The sequence below is a fragment of the Nycticebus coucang genome, chromosome 17, assembly GCF_027406575.1.
Source record: "Nycticebus coucang isolate mNycCou1 chromosome 17, mNycCou1.pri, whole genome shotgun sequence".
Taxonomy (NCBI): Eukaryota; Metazoa; Chordata; class Mammalia; order Primates; family Lorisidae; genus Nycticebus; species Nycticebus coucang.
The window spans coordinates 80,585,076-80,603,268 of record NC_069796.1 but is presented as its reverse complement, the minus strand read 5'-3'; the positions used below and the strand labels follow the sequence as shown (position 1 = coordinate 80,603,268).

Here is an 18,193-nt window from a genome sequence, read left to right as displayed (position 1 = left end):
GCTGAAATTAGGCCTAGAACAAACCCGGTGTCCAGGAAAGAGGGTCAGGAACTGTGGATGCTGCTGTATGGTGAATCTCAGACGTCTCAAAGCCGTTAGCCTCAAACAAAACTGGAACGGAGGCAGTTTGCTAACCACAAAGGAGGGTGTGCCTAGGTGTGAAAAGGGGACTGTGTGTTATTGGGGGAGATGAGAATATGATATGGACATGAAGAGGGGAGAGAGAGGACAAGATATACATTGTGTATGTGTGCGTGTACATCCGTGTGTGTGCAGGGGTGGCATTGGGGGGGTGGCTGCTGTCTCTGCTCTGGTACAGTCTGCTTGTCTCCATGGCGCCTGTTGCCACACATGCTTGCTTTTCAGAAAGTCACTGGGATTGTTTATTCCACCCCCGGCCTGGATGCCAGCCAAGGAGCTGCAGGCACTTGTTTATCTTCTGGTGTATACAAGTGTGTGTGGCTCCCCAGTGGCAGACCAACCTGAGATATGCACACACAATCACATGGGTGTGAGTGAACATTTTGGTTGTCACGGGGTGAGCCTGAACCCAAGGATAAGCCACAACCTGGAGCTAAACAGACTCTCTCTACGTGAGGACCAAGATGACCCCTAGCAACTCCAGGTCCATGAATGCACCACCAATTTAGCAACTGGAAAAGTTCCAAGAAACTCAGAACCAGCTGCCCTGGTTTGAGTTCTGTGCTCCACCCCCATCTCCCAAACAAATCACCGACAGGGATTGGCCAGGCCTTGGACAATGCTCACCCTCAGAACTGGAAGTGGGATCCATCCCACCCCATTATATGGGCTTAGGTAGAAAGGTGGTCCTCCAAGGAAAACAGAAGTGCTATGGTAAGAAAAGGGTGCAGTGCTCAGATGATTTTCTCGACCCTTGTAGTGGATGCCATGTTATCCACTACAAGGGCCTATACTTTTGTCAGGAACTTGGAGTGTTTTTCTCCCTACATTTAATACTTAGCTCTCCCTTAGAGCTCTGAGAGCTAAGCATTACAGATGAGGAAGTTGAGGCTTGCAGAGACCTTGACCAAGGCCATACAGCTAATAACTGGCAAAGCCAGGACTGAACCCACACTGACTGCCTCTGTGCCTGTTTTAAGCTCTTCCTCTACTTTAGCAAGGGCTTTGCTTTGTTATCTGGAGATTACCCCTCCCCCCTTTTATTCTGAGACAGACTTATTCTGTCACCCTGGGTACAGTGCTGTGGCACTCTCAGCAAACTCAAACTCCTGGGCCCAAGCAATCCTCTTAACTCAGCCTCCCAAGTAACTGGGACTAGAGGCACCCACCACAACACCTCACTAGTTCTTTTATTTTTAGTAGAGACAGAGGTCTCACTTTTGCTCGAACTCCTGAGCTCAAGCAAGAGATGATGATGATGATGATGATGATGATTATCTGAGATAGAGTCTCAATGCTGTCACCCTGGGTAGAGCACTGTGGCATCACTATAGCTCCCAGCAACCTCTAACTCTTGGGCTTGAGCAATCCTCTCGCCTCAGCCTTCCAAGTAGCTAGGACTTGGCATGCACCACTACATCTGGCTAGTTTTTCTATTATTAGTAGAGATGGAATCTTGCTTTTGCTCAGGCTGGTCTTGAAAACTTTTTTTTTTGTGTGTGTGTGATTTTTGGCCGGGGCTGTGTTTGAACCCGCCACCTCCGGCATATGGGACCGGCGCCCTACTCCTTGAGCCACAGGCGCCGCCCATCAGGCTGGTCTTGAACTCCTGAGCCCAAGTGATCTGCCCGCCTCAGCCTCCCAGAGTGCTAGGGTTACAGGTGTGAGCCACTTGCACCCAGCCTTTTTTTTAAATTTCAAGTTAATTTGAGGGCACAAAGAAATGCATTTGTTAGGTAAAGTCCCTCTTATAATTGTCTCTCACTCCCAAGAGGTGTGCCATACACCCTAACATTGTGCCCATTAGGTAGGAGCACACCCATTCCCCTTCCTTATTCCCACAAGAGATCCTTATTTTTAAAAAAAATTTTATCAAGAAGACCCCATGGAATAAGAGTCATCCCAAAGTATGGCAGAGGACACAGATGAAAAGAGACCCCCAACTGTGCCCACATAGCAGACACTGCTGGAGTTCCGACCATATCCCCGCAGGTGCCCATACCATTTCTGTGCCCACAGCAGAACTCCCAACACCCAGTACCTGCATCTTGGTCAAACAGATGCTCTCAGGCTGCTGGGACCAACTGCACCCACATGCATTATGGGCCAGAAGTGTCTGATAATTAACACATAGCCTCATGCAACATACCCCAGGGATAGCCCTTAACTATTGTCTGCCAGGTGTTGGGATATAAATATCCCAGCTTTGGCTTGGCGCCTGTAGCACAGTGGTTAGAGCACCAGCCACATACACTGAAGTTGGAGGGTTCAAACCTGGCCCAGGCCAGCTAATCAACAATGACAACTGCAACAAAAAATAGCTGGGCGTTGTGGCAGATGCCTGTCATTCCAGCTACTTGGGAGACTGAGGCAAGAGAATTGCTTGAGCCCAAGAGTTTGAGGTTGCTGTGAGCTGTGACGCCATAGCACTCTACCAAGGGCGACATAGTGTGACTCTGTCTCCAATAAATAAATAAACAAATATCCCAGCTCCCTGGCCCTCAGCCAGGAGAATTCTGAGATGTGTATTTACCCAGTTTCCCAAGGCTTCTCCGGAGAATTAAGCTTCACTCACCCACTGTGGTAGATGACCTTGTACTAGCTCCCTTCCCTTCCTGGGCCACCTTCCTACTCCCCTGCTGGTGTCCTTGTACCTCACAAATAAGCCACATGCCTCCGTGTCTGTGAGCTTCCCTGGGGCTCTGGATCCTCCTCTCCTGAGCCTCAAGGCCCAGCTCTCCTGCTCTGTCTTGCTGGCATCTTCTCTTTTCTGTTTGTACAGGGTCCCTCCCATCAACATTTAAACACCTTCAAGTCTCCCCCTTCTTAACTTTTCTCTCTCAAAGCCCAGACTTTTTGAGGCAGTTGTCCACTTGTCAACTCCACTTCCCCATTCCTATTTTCTCATCACCCTGCACTACCATGTCTGCCTCCACTGCCTGTGCTCTCATCAAGTTTCCAATTGCCTACTTTTCAAGTCCAGCAGACACCTTTTGGGCCATACCTTGCCTTCCCAATGTGATTGATACTGCCCTCCTTCTGGAACATTCTCTCCCCTTGGCTTCTGAGATGTCACACTCTCCTAGCTTTCTTCTGGCTTCTCAGACCACCGCTTCCCATTCTTCTCTGCAGCCTTGTTTTCCTGGCCATGCCCTTAATATTGGTATTCCTCAGACCCTCATGGCTCCCTCTGTAGTGTATCCTATCTTCCTGGCAATACTCCTCTCACACCTTCCATCACCAGCTCTTATTTGAGCCTTGCCTAGTCTGTCCCCAGCCTTGGCCACTCTGGAGCTTACCTGTGGACTTGAATGTCTCAGCATGGCTATACCATGAACCCTTCCTTTTCCCTGGGGTCATCAACTGCCTATCCTCCAACCACCTAGCTCCTTCAAGGCAGAACCTCAGAGAAGCAGCAGAATCCTCTCTCCCTCGTGCCTACTTCCATTCCTTGTCCAAAGGCTATTGATTTTACCTCAGAGAGGTTTCCAATTTTACCCTCCTCTCCTTCTGAACAAACACTGCCATGGTTCAGGCAACATCAGCCCTTGCCTGACCAACTACCTCAGCCTTCCTACTCATGCCTTGTCCCTACTCCTGTCTGCCCTTGTCCTGCCCCAGGGGAAATTTTTAAAATCGCCAGTTGGTTTTCACCCATGGGAAACTACCCAGCCTTGATTTCTTCTTCTGTACCATGGTGCCAATAATGTTTACCTTGAAGGGCTGTAGGGAAAATGAAATTAAAAGAAGAAAGTGGAGGGCAGTGCCTGTGGCTCGGTGGGTAGGGCACCGGCCCCATATACCGAGGGTGGCGGGTTCGAACCCGGCCCCAGCCAAACTGCAACAAAAAAGTATAGCCGGGCGTTGTGGTGGGCGCCTGCAGTCTCGGCTACTGGGGAGGCTGAGGCAAGAGAATCGCCTAAGCCCAGGAGTTGGAGGTTGCTGTGACCTGTGTGACAATACGGCACTCTACCAAAGGTGATAAAGTGAGACTATGTCTAGAAGGAGAAGGAGAAAAGAAAGTGGAATAGGGATTGTAAATTCCGAAACGAAATGCTCTTGTGGGCAATGAGCGATTTTCAGAACCAGAAATGTTAGGAAGCAGCCCTGGTGTTGTGCTGTCCTTGGTGCTGAAATTGGTCCCACACACTGAGGTTTTCTCCTTCTCTGTGATGCTAGATGATAGACGTTGGTCTCATAGGTTTCTTCATTTCCCATATAGATTTTTTTCCATATAGATATATATATATCACGGTGAATACAATATAAGAGTTAAATGTGAGGTTTTAAGAGTTAGACTGCATAGGTTATAATCCCAGCTCCACTACTAACTAGCTGTGTCACCACAAACAACTATCTGCATGTTTCCTTATTGGAAAATAGCAATGTAATACATTAACATTAACTTGCTCCGAAGTGATTGGAATTGAAATTAAATAAAACCTCTAAAGAAAATCTTAGCACAGTGTCTGTCCCCAGATAAGAGTTTTATTAACATTAGTCGTTACTATTTTTAGTAACCGGTTTCATAGAATAAGCGCGAGAGGGTTTGTCACCTCTAGGACAATTACAGAATTACTGCTATTCTCTGGAAACCCGAAGAAGAGAGGACTACTTTTCTGCTAAGAAGTGTGGAGAGAGTGGGCAGCAAGTCCTCCTCATGTCTTTGGCAATTCAGATTTAACTGGAAGCCCCTGAACACTTCCTTCAGCCTCCGTTATCCTTCTGAGATATCTATGAGGTGATTACCGTTAATACCATTTTACAGATCAGGAAACTGAGTCTCAGAGAAGTGAAATGCTCCAGCGTTCCCAGAGGGAGGAAAATGGAGTTTACACAGACCAGAGGGCGGGGGACCCCCTGGTTGGGCAGACCAGCAGCCGAGGAATGGAAGGCTCCTCTTTGGCACCACCACTGCTGGCATCCCTGCCACTCGCTGGAGCGTGGGCAGCCACTAGCAGCGGTTCTCAACCCGTGGGTCGCGACTGTATTAAAGGGCCGCGGCATTAGGGAAGGTTGAGAACCACTGCACTAGACAAAGGGCCGGGGGCGGGGCAGACTGGTGGCTGGGAGAAGGCCGGAAGTGCGGCCGAGGAGGAAGCGGGAAATTTCCTCGCAGGAGGAGCTCAAAGATCGCGCCGACCTGATGCCCCATCCCAAGGCCTCTCTGAGTCCCAAGTCCCTCTTTAGTAAAACAAGGAGAGGGCATTCGCTGGGCTGGGTTGAGTAAGATCGGAGACGTGGCGCCACGAGCCCTCGATAGATGAGCAGCAAAGGGGCTGCCACTTTGCGCCTCAGTTTCCCGGTCTGTGAAATGAGAACCCGGCCGAGGAGGGCGGGAAACCCAGGAGCCCGGGGCCTCGGCGAGGGGCGGCAGCCAAGGGGCGTTCTCCCTACCTGGGGCCCAGCTTTCCGTGCGGGCACCGCCCCCTCCCGAATGCCGACGCCGCCAGTGGGCCAGCGCGCATGCCCGGGGCGGGGCGCGGGGCGGGAGCGCGGAGCCGGCGCGGGCGACGGCGGCGCGGAGTCTGCGGGTCCGCCCGCCAGCCCGGCCGGAGGCAGCCGAGGCCGCTAGGGTGGCGGCGGTGGCGGTGGTGGCGGCGGCGGGAGCCAGAGCACAGCACGCCGAGGAACCAGAGCCGCGACACTGCTGGGTAAGAGCCGCGCCCACACCTGTCCCCTCCCGGCGGGAAGCGGCAATCCCCCCGGTCTGCTCCCGGCGGTCTCTGTCCAGGGTCCTCGAAGCCCCTCGGCGGCAGGAATGGGACACGGCGCGCGGCGTGCGTCTGGGTGTGTGTGTGCGCGCGGCTGGGGGAGGCGGGTGTCGATTTCCAGGCTCTTGGCTGGCGCGGGTGGGGGCGGGTCTCACAGCGCCCAACAGCACACCTGAGGGGCCCTGTGGGCCAGACCGCCCTCTGTGTGGAACCTGCTCTGCTCTCGGCCTCGCCACCGCCTATGGCTTTGTTCAGCATGGCCGTGCGGGAGGGGGTTCTTCCCGCCACGGGGGTTGGGGGAGGGCGTCCTCCCGCGTTGATTCATCTCCTCCCTGGGGCGATCTCAGCGCTCCAGTGGCTCCACTCACACTACTGAACACACTCACCATCACACACCCAGTGTAGCACTCGCTCTGGAACGCGATCACACACCGTTTAAGCACAGTGCCTCATTTCCCTGGGCGAGGCCACAGGTCTACACACACACACACACACACACAATGGCTGTTGGTCATTCCATCAGACTGATAGACAAGGCCACTGTGCACCCACTCGGTACACGAGTGGGAACCTTGTGTACACAGCAGTCACAGCCACGCACCCACACTAGCCATCAAGGATCACAGAGTAATCAACTCAACAGTATTCCCTGATTGCAACACACTCCCGCCCTGCTCTGGCTTGCTTGCGTCTGTTAATAGCCACTGTCCACGAGAGGTGTCCTTCTTGTACTCTAGACCCAAGAGTAGCTGTCACACTTGGGCACACACTCTGTTACACACACTCTCTCAGCGTGCTGCCCACTCCCAACCACACTAGCCCATGTTTGCACATCCTTGAATGTCCATGTCCATTCTTGCCCTTCTGTGGATGGATGGATGGATGATCTGGGAGCTGTGTCTGGAAGGTCTGGCTATCACCTTTTGCTAGAATCCTTCTCCCCCTACTGCCCCAGGCAGGAGACTTTGCTGCTCTGATGGCACTAGGAGAGGTGACAAGGGGCAGCAGACTAGGATTCTGAGACACACAGGTACACATGCCCACTAAAGCTGCACAAACCTTTGTTGATCTTGTCACTATGAGGGAGGTGTCTGCAGGTGCCTGGCAGCCCTGGACCTGATTGGGCGTGTAAGGGTGGGTCCACTCTGGAAAGAAATCTGAGATGGAAAGGAATGGGCTGGTGAGGTGTCTGCATCCTGAATGGGCATTCCCAGGGGCTGCTCTACCCAGGAGCAGGACACAGGCACCTGTGCACACTCGCAAGCCATGAGACTGTGAGGCCATGTGGCTACACATGTGTGTACATACAGGTCCAAGCCACCCCCACAAGGCACAAACACACAAGCCATTCTGCATATACAGGGTGTACATACGCACACCCTCTAGCAAGAACACAGGAGCCAGATCCTGGCCCCAGGTGGGCCCAAACTGATACAGTCATCCACAAGCAGCCTGCTCCTTTGCACTCCAGGTGAGCTAACCCACATACCCAGGAAGGCATTGCAACCTTCTGCGTCAGTCAAGGCGTACTCACCTGTTTGTGCCCAAGTGTGCAGGCTCATCTGCTTATGGTGTGTGCATGTTCTTGTAGGTGGGTGTATGTATGTGGGGACACTCTTGCTTCTTCTACTGCATGCTCCCTAGTACTGTTGCCTGTGAGATTCACCAGATCGGGAGAGTCTTGGCCTGATCCCAAAGAGCAGAAGTTTAAGTGCTAAGTGTCAGTGTCTAAGGCCTTCGATGATATGAGTAGGATGAACCTAGGCTTTGAGCTCATACACAGCTGGTTTTGAGCCATAGCCTTCCCTACACCCAAGCTTTGTGTCATTGGTCAAGTCTTTTCTCGGACTTCAATGATATCATCTGTGAAATGGGATGTTAATGCCCTCCTCATGAGATTGTTGTTAGGTGTAGATGATAAAACAAGTCTGAGAGTGTTGGGCCCAGTTGATGGAGATGAGTTCCAAAAAGAGAGTGGGAGGGGAGGGAATGTGGGACCCCAGGCCTGGGATGCCTCTTAGAGAAGTGGCGCAGAGGTCTTCAAACTTTTTAAACAGGGGGCCAGTTCACCGTCCCTCAGACCGTTGGAGGGCCGGACTATAGTTTAAAAAAAAAAAAAAACTATAGGGCGGCGCCTGTGGCTCAAGGAGTAGGGCGCCGGTCCCATATGCCGGAGGTGGCGGTTTCAAACCCAGCCCTGGCCAAAAAAAAAAAAACTACAAACAAATTCCTATGCACACTGCACATATCTTATTTTGAAGTAAAAAAACAAAACAGGAACAAATACAATCACACCACCTCATGAGGCCCGCAGGCCGTAGTTTGAGGACCTTTGGAGAGGATATTGAGACCTCCTGAAGAGCAAGGAAGGGCCTGGTGGAAATGTAAAGAGTAAAAGGTCTTGGGGCAGATCTTAAACCCAGGGCTGGTCTAGATATTCTAAATATATCTCCTCTCCCATTTCATAGATTAGGAAACTGAGGCCCACAGAGTAGAAAAACTCATCCAAAGTCATGGAGCAAGTTAATGTCTAAACTGAGGCTTGACCACACATCATTCTGCCTCTCTGACGAGGCTCTTGAACAGCAAGCTGGGAATGAGAAGCTGGCCTCTTCCAGGAAGACTTTCAAAAGGAAGGGGCATGTTACCAGCTGCGCCATGCTTATCCTCTCAAAACCTCAGTTTCCTCCTTCTAGAAAATGAGAATACAACACCTACCTGTAAGGCAGATGGGATCTATACACAGTAAGGGCTTGACTTGTACGTGGTCATCCCTGCCTTTCTTGGTGTCTGTCTAGTCAAGGATCAAAACTCAGATGGTTGTAGGCCTTCTGCATCAGTCAAGCCATATTCACCTGTTTGTGCCCAGTGTGAAGGTAACATACATGAGGTGCTGGCTGTAAGAAAAGTGATGGCATAAATTCAGTGATGGACAACAACAGTCAGCTAGCCATAGGGAAGAATGGAGATTGTGGCTAATTGGAGAGGACACCCCCAGCTTAGGAGGCAGGCCCTGCTCCGTTCCAGCTGACTGTTGCCACGCAGAAGCATACTCAGATTGCCAAATTTTAGTTTTAGTATTTAGCTGGCAATCTGACTCTCATATGAAATCTTCAAATTTTTAAATGTTGATCAGTTAATTCTTTCTAAAACTGATTTTAAAATTTGTTTAGCACTCTGAGTCAAACCAGCATATTTGGGGGCCAGATTTGGCTAGTTTGTGTCTCTGCTGTAGGCCCTTCTCTCCCCTGCCCCCTCCTGGGAGCACAGCTGGGCTCTGGCAGGCTGAGTAGATAAAAACAGGCCTTCCATGTACACAGCCCTGCCCTAGAGTGAACAGAGCCAGGCACACCCCTCATTTTCTTTAATTTTCACCATAGCCCTGGGGAGCAGGGGGTGGGTTCTTCAGGGTCCACAATGAGGAGAACAGCCTTGCTGGAGGTCTCAGAGCTGCTAAGTAGTCAGCTGTCCTGACTCTGCCTAGGCCTCACCCAGGGGAGAGGACTTGGTGTGTGGGGCCCCCAGGGCTGAGGAGGACTGAAGTGAGGAGTGACAAGGACCCAGACAACCCCTCTCGTAACCTTTGCTAACTCTTTCTAACTCCAGCCTAAACTCCTTATATAGCCGCTAGGCAGATGTTAAGTCCTACTTTCCAGAGGAGGAAACTGAGGCAGGCGTGAAGGGCAGATCTTGGCCCTTACTGGAACCTGGACCCTTCCTCTTTCCTGTCTTTGCAGGTTACTCCGGCTTCTAACATACTTTTCTGTAGACCAAGGATCGAAGAGGTTGCAAGCAGGTGACCTAGGGGCCAAAGTTGGCTCACAAAAGCTTTTTGTTTGCCCTCTGTGATATTTTGAAAGTAAGCCAATATTGGGTGGTGCCTGTGGCTCAAAGGAGTGGGGCGCCAGTCCCATATGCCTGAGGTGGCAGGTTCAGACCCAGCCTTGGCCAAAAGCTGGAAAAAAAAAAAAGTAAGCCAATATTTAAAATACAGATGTCCTGATTCATGACTCTGTTCAAAAATTAGGAGACCAGGCTATGCAGGGGCCGTGTTCACTTTCCTGCTCAAAACACTTCCAGGAGTTTTCTAGTACCCTTAGGATAAACTGTCCCTGCATCCTTCTCCCCTTTTCCCGCCTCCTCTCCCCACTCTTGCAACTGCATTCCAGCTACTCAGGCCTTTTACAGCTAACTTAAATGATGACATCCTCAGAGGGGCCTTTCTTGGCCAGTGTCTAAACCAGCTGCCCACTCCTTTATCTTCATAGCATTTATTATTTGAAATTATATCATTTATTTGCTTTTTGTTTATTGTCTTTTTGCATCTAGAAGGCAGGGACCTGCATCCCTTATCCACTGCTCTATCCCCTGTCCTAAGAATAGTGCCTGGAACATTGCCTGTATGTTCAGTAAATGTTGAGTTAATGGATGAATCCCTAACTGGCCACAATTATGCCCCTTTAGAAGGGGCCAGTGTCCTCCAGTTTGCCACAGCCCCCACCATTCCCTATGGTCTCCCTCACTCTAGGATGTCCAGGAGCCTCTGTCACCCAGGCTGGAATGCAGTGACGTGATCATAGCTTACTGCAGCTTCAAATGATCTTCCCACTTCAAATCTGGAGTAGCTGAGAATACAGGTGCTCACCACCACATCTGGCTAATTGTTCTTATTTTCTTTTAGAGACGAGGTCTTGCTGTGTTGGCAAGGCTGGTCCTGAACTCCCGGCCTCAGGTGATCCTCCTGCATCAGCCTCCTGAGTAGCCACACAGATGTGAGCCACCAAGTCTGGCTTAGGTGTCAGGAGTCTTCAGTTACCTCTCTTGCTCTACTGTTTTCCTTATGGGATAAAAAAATGTTTATTTAAAGGCAAAAAATGAAGCCGGACCCAATCTATACCATGCAAATCTGATGCCCACTCAACTCCTGCAGTCTGGCAACCGGCCAACACCTCCCATTTATACTGATGAAAACCAAATCCAAAGACTTCCATCCAGACCTCTCCTGTGCTCCCGACCTGTCTCCTACCTGCCCCTGGATATGCAGGTGTAAATCCTATGGGCACTCCAGTTCAGTTTCCTCACCAGTGGCCTGTGATCCTTTGCAGAGCTGTTCCTCTTCCTGTGTCCCCATCTTAGTGATGGCTTTCACCCTCCAAGTCCCATAATCTTAAAAAAGGGGGTCCCAGTAGTGAGTAGTGTCAACTGAGTCCCTATCCAGGGACCTGAGGCCTCATTAGGGACCCAGAGGTGTGAACAGTGACATGCAGAGTGACATAAGTCTGGTTAGGTAAAGAATAGGAGGCCATAAGAACCCTGGTGGGCAGAGAAGGCTCACTAGAGGAGAAGATGCTTATGCTGAGACCTGAAGGTGGAATAAGAGATAGGCAGGCAAGTAGGGAGGGAAAGATTCCTCCAGCAGAGGGTATATAGAGGCTGTGACAGAAAATATGAAGCCATGGATGACCCCAAAGAGGTTGTGCTTGTGCGTGTGTGTATACGTGCTTTGGGGGTGGGAGTGGGTAATGACAGATAAATTCCAGCAGGGAAATACATTCATAGAGGATTAGAAGCACATAAAAGAGCTAGACTTGACCCTAAAAGGTAATAGGGAGTCATAAAAGTTTTCAAGGTTTTTTGTCCCCATTCTTAAAAAAAGTACCGTATACACACATAACCAAAATTCATGCATCACAAGGGGCATACAAAGAAAAGTCTCTCCCACTTTCAGATCTCGTCTTATTTCCAAGAGGCAATCACTGCTAAAGGTGTCAAGGGATTCCCTCCAAAAATTGTCTCTTTATCAACAAATCCATGTGTGTGTGTGTGTGTGTGACTTTTCCTTGGCTATATGCAAGGCATCCTTGTAGCCATGCTGTCTCCTGGCTTTTCCTCATCACTCCACACATCCTGGTGGTTGTGTGGTGTTCCATGTGGTCATCCCACATTTCACAGAACCTGCCTTCTAGTTCTCTTCTCACCCAGCTATGCCCTTGTATATCCTGCTGTACCGTCAGTCTGTCTCCAGGACCATCCCTGAGGTGGGTTTGCTGGCTCAAATGCTGTTTGCATTGTAAACTTTGATAGAAAATGATAAATGGCCTTCAAAAAAGATTACAACCAGTTTAGAGTTCCTGTAAGAATGAGGAGCCCAGGAGTAGCACAGTTGGATCTATATCTTAGAATAATCATTCCAAGCCAGTCACAGTGGCTCACACCTGTAATCCTAGCACTCTGGGATGTTGAGATCTTAAACCCAGGGCTAGGCTAGATGTTCTAAATATATCTCCTCTCCCATTGCACAGATTTGGAAAGGAGGATCATTTGAAGTCAGGAGTTTGAGATCTGCTTGAGGAGGAGCAAGACCTCCTCTCTATTAAAAATAGAAAAATTAGCTAGGTGTGGTAGTGGCACCTATAATCTTATCTACTTGGGAAGCTGAGGCAGGAGGATCACTTGAGCCCAGGAGTTTGAGGTTGCTGTGAGTTAGGCTGATGCTATGGCACTCTAACCCAGGCTAGACTCTCAAAAAAAAAAAAAAAAGGATCATTCAGTCATTCATGTAACAAATGTTTATCAGGATCTTCTCTGCTTACTGCATGTATACCAGTCATTGTTCTTGTCCCCACTCTCCTGGAGCTGGCATTCTAATGAGTGACATATCATAAACAATAAATATATATGATATGTCAGATGGTGACAGGTACTATGGAGAAAAACTGGGCCAGAAAAGGTGAGTGGTTGGGGAGGAGGCTGTCTTATACAGGGTGGGTCAGGGAAAGCTTCTGGGAGCTGACCATACAGATATCTGGAGAGGAAGCTTTCTGGGGAGAGGAAAACAGCCAGTGCAAAGGCCCTGAGGCAGGGGGTGTTCACAAATCATCAAGGCAGCCAGTGTAATGAAGAGGGAGAGGAGTAAGAGAAAGGCCATAAGGTGATGGGCTGGACAATGCAGGATCTTGTGAGCTGCTGTTGAGGAGTTTACTTCTACTTTGCATGAGAAGGGGAGACATTTCCTGGTTCTGAGCAGAGGGCATTCATGTGATCTGCCTTGGTTTTTACTAAGATCCCTCTGGCCTCTGAGTTGAGTATAAACTATACAGTAAAGGAAAAAGAGAAAATGTAGATGAGGAGTGCCAGGGGTTTAGCCCAGAGTAGCGGCCAAAGTTTGGATCTATTTGGCAGGTAGATCCATTATGTTTTGCTGATGGATGGAATGTGAGGTGTGAGAGTCACAGATCATGCTAGGGATTTTGGCCTGAGCACTAAGGACATGATTCTGGAGCAGATTTGGAGGGAGTCAGGAGCTCTGCTTACTTTGGCTGCTGAGCATATAATGGAACTGGGTTGCTTATGGATCCAGCTGCCTGCCAGACCCTCTTTCTAGATGTCTCCAGGCACCACAAACTCAGCTTGTCCAAAACAGAATATCCTCTTCCCCAGATCTCCTGCCTACACCATTGCCCAGCAGTCTACACCCTAGTCAGTACCCTCTGGGCTGCCCCTCCTGTGACCACTACAGCCAGTTGGCACATGTCAGTTTTCCTTTGGATGTCTCATTTCTGCCTTTAACTTCCATTCCCAGGACCTGCTGTGCCATCTCTTGTCTAGACTATTGCAACTACTCAGGGCCTGTTACAGAGAAGCAGCTAGGTGAATGAATGAAGGATTAAATGAATGATTTATCAGCCTCCTTATAGGTCTTGGCCAATCTCTCTCCTCCTTCAGTCCAGCCTCCACACCATCCCAGAGGAATCCTTGAACACACACACATCTATGTCCCTTCCTTGACCATAACCATTCACAGCTCCCTGGGCCTACACAGACACAAACTGGTGATCCATAGACATGTTTTATTTGGCCCATGTAGTGTTTTGGGTTTTTATAAAGTCTTGAATTAATCAGCATATTTTACATTAAAGCCTGGATTTTCTAATTCTCTTAAGAACCTAGAAGAGCTGGTACTGCCAGGTGGTATTTCTCTAGGGCAGCGCTGGGCTGATAGATTAAATGACCCACCTGGCCTCTGTGGCATCAGAGTTTGTGGGCCCTGGCTTAGAGGACATAAGCGCAACTTCTAGACAGTATACTGCATAGGATAGGGTTCCAAAGGGAGGCTGATGGTAGTAAAGTTAAAGTTATGCTGTGGCCAAGTTGTAAAGGGCTTTGAATAGCATTTTAAGAAGTCTTTATAATTTTAAGAAGGGCCACTGAAAGCAATGAAGCAGGTGAGTGACATGGTTACATTGTTTTCAGCCCGGGCCCTCTGAACAGGATGGGACCAGAAAGGGGCAGAGCACCCAGCAGGTAGGCTTGGCTGCTAGGAGGTGTAGGAGGAGGAGGAGGCCTGGATGGAGTCTCCCTAAGTCTGAGTCTGCTCTCTCTGTTTCAGAACCAGATAGCAGCCTTGGGCTCCAGCATGATAATGAGGACAGATGTGCAGTGCTGAAGACCCAGCCTGGCTCCAACTGCTTCAGCAGGACTCCAGTGCCCCAGAACCCCAGCCCATAGACCTCTGCTGCCCACAGGATGGGAGCCTGGGGGATGGGGACCTGGCCATGAAGGATTGTCGCCCTTCCCAGCAAAAGACCACCCCTGCACCCCCCAGGCACACCCCTGACCAAAGCCCAGGCATGGACTCTAGATATAGAAGCCCCAGTGGTGCTGGGGAAGGGGCCTCCTGCTTTGAGGGCCCTGGTGGGGGCTTGGCCTGCCCCTCTGCAACCTGTATCCCTCCCCAAGAGGCAGCCTCCAAGGAGACATTTGGGACACATGGAGCTTTGATCTCAGGAACATTAGAAACCACCTTGTCTGGGAAGCCAGGGCCTGCATCCTCAGTAAAAACTCATCCTATGTCCTCAGAAGTCAGAAATTCTATGTCCCTGGACAAGATGGATTCAACGCAGGCAGAGTCCACTTCCCTTGGAAAGGAAGATACAGGGTCCTCAAGGGAAGCAGAGCCTATGTTTATAGGAAAGACAGAGCCTATAATCTTGGGAAAGGGGGACCCTTTGGCTCCCAGGAAGATTGATCCCATGACCCTAAGAAAGGAAGATCTTGAATCTTTGGGAAAAATAGATCCTGTGTGCTCCAGCAGGGTGGACACCGTACCCCCAAGAATGGAGGATCCTGTATCCTCAGGCAAAGTGGCTTCTGTGTTCCCAAGAAAGGAGGAACCCACGTATTCTGGAAAAGAACACCCTGTGTCCTCAGAAAAGATGGGTCCTGCATCTGCAGGAAAAGATCTTGTGTCCTTGGGAAAGAGAAATCCTGAGCTTCCAGGGAAGGTAGATCCTATGTCCTTGGAAAGCACAGATTCGGCATCCACAGCAAAGGCAGATCCTGGCCTCCTGGGAAAGCTGACTTCAGGGTCATCGGACTATATTGAGCCTGTGTCCTTTGGAACAGCAGCTTCTGGGTCCTCAGAAAGGGTGGAACCTACACGCGTGGAGATGGCAGGACCTGCATCTATTGGAAGTGTAGAAACCATGTCCTCCACAAAAGAGCACCCTCAGTTCCCAGGAATGACAGACCCGGCCTTCTCAGGAGAGGGGGATGCAGTGTCTGAGAGAATGACAAAAACTATGTCTGCTGGATATGCAGATCCCATGTCTTCAGGACAGACAGATCCCACATCTTGGAAAAATGTGCATCCCCTGTCTTCAGGCAAGGTGGATCCATTTCATTCGGGAAAGGTGGATCCCATGTCCTCAGGAAAGCCAGAGCCCTTGTCTCCTGGGTGGGCAGAATATGTGTCTATGGGAAAGACAGAAACTGCATCCTCAGGAAAAGAGGACCCCATGTTTGTGGCAAATACAAAAACATTATCTTCTGAAAAAGTGAATCCTGACTCTTTAGAAAAGACAGAGCCTGGGTCTACAAGTCCAGGAAATCCTAAGTCCTTGGGGGCAGCAGGTCTTCCCTCTGAAGTGAAAGCCGAAGCAGTGACTGGGGGAGAAGGAGATCCATTGTCCTCGGAGAAGGCAGGTCCTGTGGCCTCCGGAAAGATGGATTTCACAGCCTCTGGGAAGGCTGATTCCCTAGCTTTAGGAAAGGTGGACTCTGTGAGCAGGGGAAAGGCAGACACTGTCCCCCTTGGAGAAGTGGACTCCTCCATGTGTTTAGGTAAATTGGTGTCCACAACTCCAGGAAAAGCAGTCCTGGTGTCCTTGGGAAAAGCAGAAGCTGTCCCAGAGGGAAATCTGGAGTCTCTGCCTCTAAAGAAGGAGAATCCTGTGAACTCCACAAAAGATCCCAGGGCCTGGGGGAAAACAGAGCCCAAGGGTGGGGCCAAAGCAGAAACAAAGCTCCCTGGGCATGAGCGTGAGGTAGCATCAAAAGTGGAGGCTGTGTCTTCACAAAAGGAGATGCCTCAGACCTCAGAGAAGGTGGCTCCTGGATCCTCAAAAAAAGCAGAAGGCATTGCCTCTGGGAAGGCAGAGCCTGTGGCCATGGAGAAGGCCAACTCCGCATCTTCCAGGAAAGCGAAGTCTCCGACTATGGCTACATCCATCCCCTCCTCCAGGCAGTCAGACGGCAAACCCTGCGGCTCAGCCCTGTCTCCCGAGGGTGCAGGGAGCAGCAAGGACCGTGTAGAGCCAGGGCAGGTGCCCAGCGCAGAAGCCTCCACCCTCAGCCGGAAAGACCTGGCAGTTGCTGGGGCCGAGAGAAGCTCCCACGCCGAGGCCGCGGCGCCCCTACCCGGGCCGCGGACTCGCGACAATTTCACCAAGGCGCCGTCGTGGGAAGCAAGCGCCCTGCCGCCGCCGCGCGAGGATGCGGGCACTCAGGCGGGCGCTCAGGCCTGCGTCTCAGTGGCCGTGAGCCCCATGTCTCCGCAGGACGGCGCGGGTGGCCCGGCTTTCAGTTTCCAGGCGGCGGCTGGTGAGCCCAGCCCGGCGCTCAGGCCGCCCTCGCGCCGGGACGCGGGCCTGCAGGTGTCGCTGGGCGCCGCCGAGACGCGCTCCGTGGCCACCGGGCCCATGACGCCACAGGCCGCTGCGCCGCCTGCTGCGCCGCCCGCCTTCCCTGAAGTGCGGGTGCGGCCGGGTTCAGCGCTGGCAGCTGCTGTGGCACCCCCAGAAGTGGCCGAGCCCGTACGCGATGTGAGCTGGGACGAGAAGGGCATGACGTGGGAGGTGTACGGCGCCTCTATGGAGGTGGAGGTGCTGGGCATGGCCATCCAGAAGCATCTGGAGCGACAGATCGAGGAGCACGGCCGCCAAGGGGCGCCCGCACCACCGTCAGCCGCCCGAACGGCCCCGGGCCGTGCAGGCTCGGTGCGCACTGCACCCCCTGAGGGCGCTGCGAAGCGCCCGCCTGGCCTATTCCGCGCACTGCTGCAGAGTGTGCGCCGGCCGCGGTGCTGCTCCAGAGCAGGACCCACAGCTGAGTGAACCTGCCGCCTTTTGTACGCCCGGGTTTCTAACCTTCTCAGGCTCCCTTCCTGATCCTAGGCCCCTAGAAGGGGTCCCCTCTGCGTGCCACAGGCCACTGAGGGGTGAGCAGCCTCTAGGCTAGGGCCTTCTCATTCCCATTTTTCTGACCCCTCCCCTCCCATACACACAGATGAACCCCTCTACCAAGCTCCTTTGTGGCCATGAGCCCACGGACCTGGACAACCCCGACACCCCGTTGCCCCCTCACAGCCCTCAGCTCTATTCACTCCCCGTCACACTGGGTGACCACAAGGACCTGTTCGGTACCCCCATCCCCACTCCCTGTGAGCTGAGGAGATGTGAGGCTCTTGAGATGTCCAGACTGGTGTGTTGAGGTCTCCAGTGAGGCCAGATCCCCAAACTGGAAAGACTGCATGCACATCTGAGTGGTAATGCTCCAAGTTGGTAAGGATCGGTGTGAGCCCCCGAGTGTACAAGGCTGTGCATGTGAGGCCCTGGACAACATGGGGGTACGAGCGAGTGTGTGTGTGTCTTCACACAGTGTCTGGCCCCATGGCTGGGGCATCTCTTGCATGCTTTTGGTGGTCATTCCCCAACTCCTTTTTCCCACCTACCTGGCCCAATCCCCCAGCCCATCCCCGTCCCTCTGGGGCACTGGTTCATAATTCTCAGAGAGGCCAAAGGCAGCTTCAGCTGAGAGGGAGAGTCACAGAAAGTCTGGATATCACAGCTGGCCTCACCCTGGCAACCTGGGTGACAGCTGGTCTTGAGTATTAGGGACAAGACAGCTCATTCTACAACCACAGTTGTCCTTAAAGACACCCTTTCTAGCCCCTTGTCTCTCCTGTGCTGTGCACCCCACGAGTCCCTTATGAATACTCAGTGCCCCTGTTCCTGCCCTTGCAGCCACAGTTTTTGGCTACAAACTGTCACAGTATACAT

At 51.6% G+C, this 18,193-nt stretch overlaps 1 protein-coding gene across 1 annotated transcript; it reads left to right on the top strand.

Moving 5' to 3' along the window:
- The first annotated feature begins 5,696 nt into the window (after window positions 1-5,696).
- On the top strand, window positions 5,697-17,949 carry GPRIN1 (G protein regulated inducer of neurite outgrowth 1). Its single transcript, XM_053567083.1, has 2 exons — window positions 5,697-5,795; window positions 14,245-17,949. Exon 2 carries the CDS (start codon window positions 14,288-14,290, stop codon window positions 17,246-17,248), a length of 2,961 nt encoding a protein of 986 aa, XP_053423058.1. The 5' UTR covers window positions 5,697-5,795; window positions 14,245-14,287; the 3' UTR covers window positions 17,249-17,949.
- Window positions 17,950-18,193: the final 244 nt, after the last annotated feature.